This window comes from Monodon monoceros, unplaced genomic scaffold (genome assembly GCF_005190385.1).
Source record: "Monodon monoceros isolate NGI ecotype Baffin Bay Population unplaced genomic scaffold, NGI_Narwhal_1 Super_Scaffold_11, whole genome shotgun sequence".
Classification (NCBI taxonomy): domain Eukaryota; kingdom Metazoa; phylum Chordata; class Mammalia; order Artiodactyla; family Monodontidae; genus Monodon; species Monodon monoceros.
In genome coordinates, this window is record NW_021703767.1 from 140,038,231 (window position 1) to 140,050,834 (window position 12,604).

The 12,604-nt window shown below is 43.8% G+C and overlaps 1 protein-coding gene across 2 annotated transcripts in view; it reads left to right on the plus strand.

Moving 5' to 3' along the window:
• The window catches only part of UBE2E1 (ubiquitin conjugating enzyme E2 E1), an 81,701-nt gene that overhangs the window by 2,369 nt on the left and 66,728 nt on the right, over window positions 1-12,604 (plus strand). For both annotated transcript variants that reach the window (XM_029214834.1, XM_029214835.1), the window contains exon 3: window positions 2,924-2,974. In XM_029214834.1, the coding sequence (XP_029070667.1) occupies window positions 2,924-2,974 (51 nt within the window). The remainder of the gene's footprint in view (window positions 1-2,923; window positions 2,975-12,604) is intronic.

The window sequence follows — 12,604 nt, forward strand, 5'->3', positions numbered from 1 at the left end:
CACTGAGTAGTGAGCCAAAACTCTCAGAGTTTGAAAGTTTGTCCTGTCATTCTCCCTGACTTGAAATTTGGAAAGTTGGTAAAGTGCTTTGGTGACCTGACCATAGGAGGTTGAAGGAATGACTTCAGCTTATTGTAAACAGCGTAGAGGTGTAGAGTTAAGTGGCAAGATGTCTTGGCAAGATTGTTCTCATTTTCAGAGGGTTAGTTTGATTGCGTCTCAGCTTCCCAGGAGTCCTGACTGGCTCTCCTTGATTAGCCCTGTGCTGGTTCTCCCCCAGAATTTTGGCTTCTACCCTGCCCACTTTGGATGGGGCTTTCCTTAGTCACCCCACCCCCTCGCCCCAGCTTCTGGGCTCCCTGTCCAAGCTGGGGCAGCTTTTGGCCTGACCTAAAGGTAGAATATGTGCTTTAGGTCATTAGTATTTTCATATTTTGCTGCATATCCCTGGTGTACATGAATATATTTGGGGATAAAGGCACAGGCATCAAATATAAAATAGTCTGCTTTGTGTCAGCAAATTACAGAGGGGATTTTTTTCATTAGACACAATTTGTCCATATATACTAAGGAGGTTAAAAACTCATTTGGAAATGCTTGAGAAAGAAATGGTAGGTGTAAAACAAATGAAAGGTGGGAAGCTACCAACGGTACTTTTATGTATAAAGTTAACATCAGCTTTAGCTCCCTGGGAATCTTGCTGAGAGAGTGGCTGTTAGTGCAAAGCAGAGCTATGGTTAATGGTAAAGGTAAAGAAGTGGAGAGGAACAGTGTATCCAGGAAAGAATAAGGGGAAAAGTGATGGTAGTGGGACCCTATAGATGCTGCTCTGGGGAATGGGTTGATTTGGAAGGTGGGTGTTGCCCATAGAATTGGAAAAGGCACATACACCAGGAGATAGAATGAAAGAGAAACCTGAATTGGCAGACGGAAGGTTACTTAACTGCATGTTGGAAACGGCATATTGGTTTTGAGTCCACGCATAAAGGAAAAGCCCCCATCAAGGGTGGTGTGGACAAGAATGACTCTGGAACGTATGTGTGGGTTACTCTTACGAATCTTTTACAAGTACTCTAGAAACGGTGCGGGTGTTGGTTGTAGAGATGAAGTGGACAAAGCTGTCTGGCATTATACTTTTTAGGTATTAAAGAAGCAGCTACCTTTTCAGTGATGAATGTTTTATAGGGAGAGGTTGGGTTGACAAGGAGAAGTGAAGCCAATGTGTGTTTTTATAAAAGTTGTGCTCAGGGGGAGGTTATTTTGGCCCGTGTACATAGGTCTTAACATATACAGTTATTCTAGTAGATAAAGCAGGTAAAGAATCAGGAAGCCAGGGTTCCAGACTTTTAGTCTGACATGCAATAATGAGTCAAACAGCAGGGATGCCAAGGTCTCCGAACTGAAATGATAATTGATAGCAATAGAATTGAGCAGGACACAGCTAAGTAGGTATCAGAGATAGTAGTGAGCAAAGCCCTTTCTAAAGTTCACCAGAATTTGTAGGGGACAGGAAATGTCCTTCAATAGGAAAGTTGAAAGAACTTCCCTAATCAGCACCCCAATCAGAATTAAATTTCTCTTTACTTATAAATGGAAAGAACAGTGTCTTCTGAAACCTATATTCCTCATTGCATCTAGCCAGCCTTTCTACCTTCAGAAAACCTCTGGGAAGAGAAAAGCATCCATTGCGATTTTATGTGTGTGTGTGTGTGTGTTAGTTTTTTACTACTGTGATGCCTCGGTGAGATTTTTAAGTTGTAACGTAGCCCTTTAGGGCTTTATATGATAGGAGCAGGAAAGGTTATAAAAATGGAAGGCTCCATTTAGAAGGTGGAGGAGGCTTAAAGTCCTCAAACTTTGTCGTAGGAATTGATGCTCGAAGCGCCTAGGTAAGCTGAAGACAAAGGCCATGGCTCGGTGTGAACTGCCGGGTGGCGTCGGCCTAGGGGTGGGGGATGGGCTCTTTGTAGAGTCGCGGGCCGTTGCGGAGATGGGAAACTGGGTGGGGGTCCCGGGTTCTGAGCCGGTGTGGGGTGCAGGCCCAAGAGAAGTGAGAGGGTGTCCGGGCTAGAGCAGGGCCGGGCAGGTGAGCCGAGAGGGCGGCCGGTGCGTGCGGCCGGTGCACCTGTGCGGGCCGCGGGCCGGGGTGTCCGGGAGGCAGGCGGCGGGCGAGCTGTGGGATCCCCAACCTGGCCCGAGGCTTCGTCCGCGGCCGGCGTGCGCGCGGGCAGGGGGGCGGGGTCGCCGGCAGGGGCGGGGCGGCCCACCGGGGTCCGCCGTGCGGCTCGCGCCGCCCCCAGCCCGACGGCGGCGGCTGGTCAGCCAGCGCCCGCGGGCCTCGCCGGGAGCGGCCATGTTGGCTTCGTCCCCGGGGACGCGGGCGGCCTGGGGGTGGCGCTCTGGGGGGGGGGAAGGGGGAGCACCCGAGGTGCCGGACGGCCTGGGGGGGCGCTCTGCGGGGGGGGAGCACCCGAGGTGCCCGCGCCCGGTTGCCGGGGGGGGGGCGCTCTGCGGGGTGGGAGCACCCGAGGTGCCCGGCGGCCCGGGGTGGGGGACGCTCTGTGGGGGGAGGGAACCTGAGGTGCTGGGTGGGGGGGGCGACCGCGGGCTCCGGGGTGGGGACGGGGACGTGCTCTCTCGCCCCCCCCGCCCCGCACACATTGTGATACAATTCCGGAAACTAGCTGCGAGTGAGGAGCTTCAAAACGATTTCCTAAGTGGAAATTGGTGAGAAATAGCCCTGCCGTAGTGCGTGAGGCGGGATTCGAACCCAGGGCGGTGGAGGGCCGGTTCTTTCCTCGCGGGGTGCAGGTCCTGTTCCCCGCCAGCTCGGTCCGCGGCGGCGGGGTGGGGGGGGTTGTCTGCCCTGCGGGGCGGCCGCTCACCCCTGATTCTTTCTCCCCCCCTCGCTTCCTGTCTCCAGGATTCAGAAGGAGCTGGCGGACATCACTTTAGACCCTCCACCCAACTGCAGGTGAGCTCCTTTTACATTTTTTTTCTTTTTTTCTGTTTAAACTTTTAGGGTTTTTTTCTTGTCATTATAAACTTTTGCTTCTGTTCTTTGGTTAATGCTTGTTTGGGTGCTGACATAAAGTTAACAGCTGAAATTGAATAAGCTGAGTATAACGTTTTGATGAGCGTCTGACCACGCAGTCTCATGTCGAAGAGAAGTGGTGGATTTATTTGGAGTGGATCCTTGTACGTATGTGTAAAGTGAATTCAAAGATGTATGATCGCCTGGTCAGGGATCTTTGATAGGTCATTAAGGATGATGTAAAACCTTTTAGATGCTTAGGTACATTTTAGTTTAAAAAATTGCTTTGCTGTCTTAATCTGTTATTCATGCTCTCTACTAAGCTGATAGAGCATAGAGTTAAATCAAGCACTGGATCCTCAAACTTCTATAAATTTTGTTGGACTTTGGGCAGACCTATTCAGGACATAATTTGTGGCTTTGATAAAAAGGTTTTGCCTTAAATTATTGTATAGATTTAAACTCTTCCATGGGGATATTTTTCCTCGAAATTGCTTTACTCAGACTGTATATACATAATGTGTGTTTCAGTTTCAAAACAATTTGATACCAGCTTTTGAAGGATTTGGTGATGACTTGATTTTATTTAAAATAGCCATTTGGTTACTGTTGAGTCAAGGTGGAAGACTTGATGATTTTACTAAATCAACAGTGAAGTGAGGAGGGACTTAAATTACAACAGAGCCATTTGAGAGAGATTAATTGTTCCATTCTATTACTCCCATAGTTTAAAAATTAAGTATAACATTTAATCTAATTCTCAGTTCTCAGGATTGTTATTGGAATGGGATGTGAGGTTTCAGGAGTGTCCTAAACTTGTAGAGGTAGAGGAAGAATTTGTTACCCACAAGAAAATATTTAGTGGCTTTACACAGAATTTAAAGGGAGCCTGTGGAAATATTCAGGAATATTGAAAAGGGAAATGAAATATTTTGCTTATGAACACTGAACTTTCTAAACTATGGTTAATGGAGTAAATGGAAGCTTTAATACTGCCATTTTGGTAACATGTTCTTAATGTTGGTCAGATGTGGGATGTTCTTTAGTAAAATTTTGTCCCTGTTTTGTAAGGAAAGTAAGTCATTTTCAGTTTGAAATGCTCTTAAACTATAGTTTGTAACCAGTTAATCGTTCTGGAGGATTTTTCTTATGGCTGTTAAGAATCTTTTCAGACTGTTGTCCTGAACAGTGGAGAAATGGGTCAGGCTTAGGGCTGGGATGGTTTCGTTTTTCATTTTAGTGGCATCGTTGTTCTGATGGAGGCCTGGAGCTTCCCTTGGTTGGTTGTGTTGAATCCATGGGCTTTCCCCGTGGTAGATCTGCGCTGTGTACTTATTGCCCCTGTCTGGTATGACGTCTCTTCCATGTGTCTCTTGTGAGTTCAGACAGCTTTAGCTGGTCAAGTTACCAAGTTTTTAAAGCATGGTTTCAAAACTTATAACATATATCAAGGCATAAATGGCTTTCTTATAAGTGCAATGAAATTTAAAATTGTAAGCAATTTGAAGGTTTTCATGGAATTAATCACTTTAAAAAAATCAGATAAGTATACTTTTATTTCATACCATTTTAGCTGAGTTCACATGTGAGAGATATGTGCTGCTGAACATGTAGAACTTCTTATCCTTGGAAAACCCTCCTAATTACCCCTTCAAGGTGAAACCTCTGACCATCACCTGTGGGTCAGGCGAAGCACCAAACTGGATGGATATTGGGTGGGGAGGGGGGAGGAGACAAACTTCGACATACTTAAAACATTTTGAAAAAATATCTCTGATTTCAGAGAGAACACCAGGCATTTTTATTTTGCGAGAGAGAAGTGTGTGTTATGTAGACTTTTAAAAGTAAAACCTGCTTTATTTTCTGAAGACGTTTTTCAGTAGGGCTGCTTAAGTCATATGAACTGCAGTTTCCACTTTTGGCTGGCTTACTAGCGTTACTGACAGAATGGTATGTAGTAACCCCGATATTCAGCTAACTTAGGTGAGTTTGGTTTTATGTTTTGTATTGGTACCTTATAGGATGGAGTTATTTACTGTTTTAATGTACATTGTTTCGGATGGAAATGGATAATTTGCGGATACTTTTTGAAGTTAGCTTCCAGTTAAAATGTGAATTAAGTGATCTGTTGAATGTGTGCATTTTTTTGTACTTAATGTTATTCTACATGAAAGCTTGGTTCTTATGAAGTTGTAATTTCACCAATTGTAAATTATATTTTGAATGAGTTAAATAATTAGCTTTCAATTAACGTGTTTTATACCCTAAGCTTTTGTAGAACTGCCTTTCTTCAGTCAGTATTCAGTGTGTGGTTTTAAATTTAAACACATTACTTTATTAAAATACAGCAGTGGACACATAGGAACCTCTCAATAAACCATTGATTGTTGCGAATCAATGGGAGAGTGCCTTCTCCTGAAGGTGTACTGGATGTGTTCAGTAATTTTAGCACTTGGCAAAAATATTTGAACTCGAAGTTATTGAACTTCAAAACTTGTGTGAAGTGCAATTTCTAAAAAAGTTATAATGTATGAGCACATCAAGTTAAATCCTCAGTGTTTTATATTATGTCGAGTAGATTTTTTTAGAACAAAATGTGGAATATATTCAATGATGAGGTCAGAAGTATTTTAAGTGAATTTTAAAAGTTGCTGTATATTGCCATTTAAGTCACATTCCTTGGTATCTCTGGACTGTTTGGTTATATTTATATGTACAGATGTAATAGTCTGTCAACTCATGTACCATGCTTTTGGTTGTTAGGCTTTTTTCCCTGCATTTTGACTCTTAATCATTTAGGAAAAAAATGCTGTCTTAATTACTGTAATGATTTCCTACAGCATTGGATTGTAAAATTATGCCTTTTAGATAGCTGGTGAACTCTGGGCCACTACAGTCGGGTTTGAAGCTATTATTTATAGCCTGGGGCTCAAGCTTTGCTTAATTGACTAGTTATAGCTATGTAACTAACCTGTAGCCATAAATGTCTGTAGGCAGTATGTCTGCACATAATAAATGACACATTTTGCCCAAGTCCTTTAAACTTCAGATTTCACTTAATAGATATATTGGAATTATGAGTAAATGCTCACTTAGTGCCTCGAAACCTAAAAATTAAGATTGGGAAGGGGGTTCTGTTTAGGACAAAGTGTCTTCAAGAAGTCATTAAACACTTCAAGCATGGTGGAGAATAATAAAAGTAAGATTTCCTTTTATATGACTTTATTACATTTTGACCATTATTTTTCTGTTTCCTAAATATATAAAACTAACTAAGTCAATGCTTTTTATTTTGGCGGGAGAACTAGAATGTAATCAGTTATAGTTGGTTTTAAAGTTTTACAGCTAAATCGCTCATTTTTAAAGATGATGTAAAGGCTCACATGAAGAGCATTAAAAAAAAATGTCAAGCAGTTGTCTAAGAAGCTGTTTCTCAACCATCTTTTCCTCATTTACTAAAAGGGCTGAATACCTGGCTGGCCTACCTCATAGCATTGTAAAGTTCAAATGAGATTAGAGTTTTCTGACTGTGTTAGGTGGTGACATTGTTGGAACTGCCCATTTAGCTCTTTTTAATAGCTCATCTTTTTTCCTAACATTGCCTTTTATTGCTTGTATTTTAAATACAATTTTAGGCCATTACACAATTATGATATAAGAATGTGTGTTTTTGAAAAGCTGAAATGCAGAAGTTGTGGAGTAAAAAGTGGAAGGATCCCCCTCGTGACCTCTTCTGATCCTGCCCCTTGCACAGAGATGCTCCAAGTTAGCACAGATCGTTTCTGTGAATTTACATTGTCATATTTTGTGGTTTTATAAAACCTCCTGGCATTGGTGGTAATAATCATGAGATGTCAGTTTAGAAATCCCAGGCTGCTAACCTTGGAGTGAAAAGAGATGATCCTTTTCTCACAACAGTAAAGGCTTATACATCTCGTCCAAGTTAAGCATGTTTTGTATGCTTGTTTGGGTTTAAGAAGTGGGTTCAGCAGAAGTCATCCTGTACAAAACCCTGTATCATCTTACCTGCTAAAAAATATCCTTCCTTTTATATATCTTTCATTTATCTGCTAATGCCTTAAGGATATCAGTGTGACTTCCAGCATCTGAATGATGTTTAGTATCATCATAATTGTCATTTGGAGTTACTACTACAGTGTGCTTCCCTGTGTGTGCAAAAGGTAGTGTGGAAAAATAGTGAGAACTGGGAGACTGGCGTGGCAACAGATCAAAGTAGCGCCCAGAGCAGGGTCAGGTTCCTGAAATTAGATCATCACCTGGGGCCCGAGTGGGTAGGGAGGAAGGAAATCTGTCTAAAAGTGAATTGTTTCCTAAGTGAGTAGGAACTCTTGTGGCTGTTGTGCTTTACCGAATGACCACGTGTGTGGATTGTAAAACTGTACTGCTGCTGTTTCTCATAAAGTGAAAAAGAATTACTGTAGGGGGACTTCCTTGGCGGTCCAGTGGTTCGGACTCCACGCTTTCACCGCAGGGGACTGGGTTCCATCCCTGGTCGGGGAACTAAGGTCCCGCGTGCCGAGAGGCGCGGCCCAAAAAAAAAAAAAAATTACTGTATGACCCAGCATTCTACTCCTAGGTGTAGTCCCAAAAGGATTGAAACCAGGGACTCAAACAAGTATTGAGTCAGTGTTCCTAGCTTCTCATAGTAGCCAAAAAGTGGAAACAACCAAGTGTCCGTCGACAGACGAGTGGATAAACAAAATGTGGTCTATACACATGATGCAACATTATTCAGCCATTAAAAAGAATGATTTTTTTTTTTTTTTTTTTTTTTTTTGGCCGCACAGCATGGCAGGCAGGATCTTGGTTCCCTGACCAGGTATTGGACCCACACCTCCTGCAGTGGAAGCGCGGAGTCTTAACCACGGGACCACCAGGGGAAGTCCCACGGAATGAAGTTCTGATACGTGCTATACCATGAATGAACTTGAAAATACTACGCTGGGGAAAATAAGCTAGACAAAAGGACAAATATTGTATGACTCCACTTACATGAAATACCTAGAATAGGCAAATTCATAGTGACAGAAAGATGAGAGGTTTCCGGGGGAGGGGGAGGGGAGAGTGGGTAGTTATTTCTTAATGGGGACAGGGTTTCTGTTTGGGGTGATGAAAATTTTGCAAACAGATAGTGGTGATCGTTGCACAGCGTTGTCAGTGTGATTAATGGCACTGAATTTTACACTCTCAAATGGTTAAAAATGGCAAATGTTATATATTTTACCACTCCAAAAAAGTAAAAATAATAAATAAATAAGACTATACTGTTAAAATGTTATCGGTATTTTGAGGGAAAATTGCTTATAGTTTAGGAGGCAACACTTCAGTTTTTTGGGATTCGTGTACAGGATGCTAACGTTAGGTTCCTGTCACAGACCATGAGTGCCTGTCACGTGTGAAAAGTCACTGCCTTCAAGGAGTTCGTTGTCTAGTAAGCATGGTGAGAAATGCCCGTACAGATTTGGGATCGTACTTGGAAACGCGAAAGTTACTTGGAAAGTATTAGTAAATGCAGATAACACATTTTAAAGGTTCAGAGGAGTGACATATTACTCTGACCCGGGTGCGGGGGGTGTGTCTGGAGCAGGGGAGGAGATGAGAAGTGGGTGGGAAGAGTGAGGGACACCTGTGGGGGGAGACCAGCGCAAGCAAAGGCATCGCAGAGGAAAGGCACGAGGGTGCTGCTGGATGGCAGGGAATCAATCTGCGGCCAAGGACAGGAAAGAGCGGGGGAACCAACGGATAAAACGTGCGTCCTCAGTGTCACTGGGGGGCCTTGAAAGTGTTTTACTGATACTGGAGAATAGCTGACACCCTTTTGAGCTGGAAGTGTAATCCAGTTAGAGCTGAGCATCTGGACAGAGACAGAGCAAGGGCTGCGTGGAGCTGCTGCTGCAGTAGTCCAGGTGGGAGGCCAGGTGGGCCTGGGTTGGGGACAGGTGGTGGCCAGCAAAGTGGAGAGGGGAGAGAGGTGGGCAGCAGTAGAATCAGAGAACTTGGCCACTGATTTACATGTGGAGGACTTGAAAGGAGTCAGGGGTCTTTGGGTGTCGGGGAAGGTGGTGGCGCCATTAGCAGCCGTAGACGAGGTGTAATAATGTGCTTTGTTGGCCACGCTTAGCATGTTGCTGCTGCTCAGTAGGCGCTCGGGAAATACTTGCGTTTCGATTATACATTTGAGCTTATTATGAATCCGTCATTGAACTCACAGATCCACCTAGCCTACTTTTAGATTAGACAAATTAAATAGATTATAAACTCCCTAAAAGGCATGAACCATGATTTCTGTCTTTGATTCTGATCCTACCTGTTTTTTCCCTCAACTTTTTAAATTTGAAAAATTCTAAACCACAGAAGAGTTGAAAGAATACTGCAGGGAACAGCAGCCTTCACCCTGATGCATCAGCCGTGCACGTTTCACCTTGTTTGCTTTGCCTCGGTCCCATCTCCATATATTTACTTTTGCAGAACCATTTGAAAGTGAGGCACAGGCATCGTGATGCTCGTGTGTTTAGGTTTCCATGCGTTGAATCTGAGGTGGGCTGGCTGGGGGCTGAGGCTGGAACCGGCCTTGAGTGTCTACATTAGATTTGAAAGTGGGTGATAAAGTACATACACCCTGTCGCCCAGGGAAGAGGAGAATTGAGACTTGTGCTCTGAAGGATGCCGCAGATGAGGGATGGGAAAGCAGAGAGGACCTGGAGAAAAAAGACGCAAGGTAGGAGGAGAGCTGCGAGCCCTAGGGGAGGTTAAGGTTAAAGTTATGCTTTGCAGGCTGAGAGGAAAAAAATGAAAAGGCGAGAGAGGGAGATGCAGTGTTTTTTGAACACGATTGTAGAGAAGGTAGTAGAATATAGAATTGAGGCTGTAAGTGGAGAGCGTGTATTTTGGAAGGCCGGTGGCCTGAACTTGATGATGGAGGGACAGTTTCTAGAGGACTGGAAGCCTTCGTGGTCCTTGACTAACAGTTCAGCTACTTGAAAAGCAACATCTGTCCCCAGTGTTCTTTGGTTTGTTCTTTCCCGGGAGACTTCAAGTTCCTTGAGAGCAGGGGTTATGTCTTTGCATCCCGACATTGTCCGAGAGAGTGGATAAACAATAATACATATTTGTTAAATTAAAATACAAACACAAAAACCTAATTTGGGTCTGATGATTTAATGGAACGTCCTCATTACCCTCTTCAGAAAATAATGGCAAGAGCTGGGGAAATTGCTGTTGCATTTTACTGCTGTCCGTCGCTGGCAGTCTTTCCAAGTTGGCACCCAAGCGCTTTTGGCAATTTTCACCTTACCGGAATCACAGAGGAGCTCTGGACTGCAGTGTGATACAAAAGATGGTGCTGTGGGCTAGATTGGGAAGATGTATACAGAAAATGCCAGTACCTGTGATTTGCATGCTTTGACTTTTTAGGATTATTGTTTGCCAACAAATGAGCATGGGTTTAGGGGTGCTAAGTAAATTGGGCTTTCCGGAGACGTTCCTCACATCCCAGGGCTGTTCCAGAGTGGGTTATGTCGGAGATGCTGGCACCGCCTGAGACATCTGACACATTCCCCATCATCAGTGGAGTGAGACAGGGCTTCATAATGGGCCCATTCTTATCCAGCCTCTTTTTTTTTTTTTTTTTTTAATCCAGCCTCTCTTATGCAGTCATGCTCTAACGTGAAACAAAGGGCCTAGTAACTGGTGTCAGAATACGCTTCTAATCCTCTGGGAAACTTCCTACTCTAAAGGCTAAGAAGCTCATCAGAGCTCCTTGCTGGAGAACTGTAATCCAGGAACTGCTGTGTGCTAATGGTTCCTTTCTTGAAACATACATGCGAGTGACAGTGAATTGCTTGTAGAGTCCATGCCACACTGCATAGATGACAGACTTGTAGGCCAGAGTGATGTCTCACTCAGTCAGGAAAGTCCTACAAAGCCAACAGTTTTCATATGCCAGACATAACTGAAAGCTATCACCGGGTTTTGCTACTTGAAGCAGCATACTGTTCCCTAATATTTGAATTAACAAAGTAGTCAGAAACTGACCTCTGTCTGCTTTCTGAAGAACCTGAACATGAGAAAGTGAACCAGAACGTGACCAGGCCAGAATAGAGAGACTGTGTTATCCAGCTCTTACATAGCATCAGCATTGCATTTGTTGCAGGTGTCACCTCTGATTGTCTATAATGACCTGTGTCAGTACTAAGTTTTAAATAGTAATAGTCAATGAGAGGTCCCAGTAGGGTCGACCACCGTTGAAATGATGACCGTTATGTGTAAGACCAGGAAATTGGGTGTTTGTATCTATTTAACTTGATAGATGGAAAATTGATGTGGGATGGACCCAAAATAAGTTCTATAGAAAAAGACATTGAAGCACATTTTCAAATAGCAATAGATGGAGCAGCTTGGAATGACTCAAAGAAAAGTTTTAGAGAGGGTACAGCTCAAGGAGTCAGAATTATAATCAGGAAGCAGTGCTGTGGAAGAGTGACAGCAGTGTGAGTGAATGAGATCGGATTCATTTCAAATGCAGGCAGACCTTTTATTGCGCTTCACGGATACCACGGCTTTTACAGATTGAAGATTGTGACAACCTCGCATTGTCAAGTGATGATCAGCATTTTTTAGCAATTAAGTATTGTTTAGGGTGTTTACGTGGCTTTTTTAGACACGATGCTGTTACACACTTAGACTACAGTGTAGTGTAAATGTAACTTATGTATGCTCTGGGAAGCCAGGCAGTGTGTGTGACTCTCTGTGTTGCGATAATTGCTTTATGACAGTGGTCTGGATCTGAACCTGCAGTATCTCCAAGGTGTGTCTTCTGTGTGCTAGGCTCTGTGGGTGACTCCACAGACCTGGCCTCTGGCTTGTGCAGCTTGAGTTTTAGTAGGCAGTACAGACATTAACCAAGTTAGAGGATTAGTAAGTACAGGTTGTATTGACTTGTATGAGAGAAATTAACAGTGCGGTGGTAGAGAAAAATTGCGGAGGGGGTTACTTAGAGAAGGCTTAGAAAGACATTTAGGCAAAGACCTGAACGATGAGAAGAAAGGAGATGTCCTTGTGAAAATCAGAACACATCCTTGGGAAGAGCATCCCAGAGGGAAGCACACTCACAGGCTGTGGGCTGAGGGAATCACATGATGCGGGATCTTGTAAACTGTTTCATTCTAAGAACAGTGGGAAGCCATTCAAGGTTTGGAAGCAGGGAAGTGACATTATTTAAGTAACGATTTAAAAGTCTTTCCCCACCCTCCTTGCTATGTGGGAAATAGCTGGGAGGAAGGCACGAGTTGGATAAAAGGTGACCAGGAAGGAAGGTGTGGCTTTATTCCAGGCAGCTGGTGAAGGTAGTTGGGACTTGGGTAGTGGCAGTGGAGGTGGGCTTAGAACCCCTGGACCTGTTGATGGGTTGCATTTGGCAGGTGAGAGAGGACTGAGAATGGCTCCAGGTTTCTGTGGTTTTAGAAACTAGGTAGATGATGGTGATGTTTTACTGGAATAAAGCGTGTGTGTGTGTGTGTGTGTGTGTGTGTGTGTGTGTGTGTGTGTGTG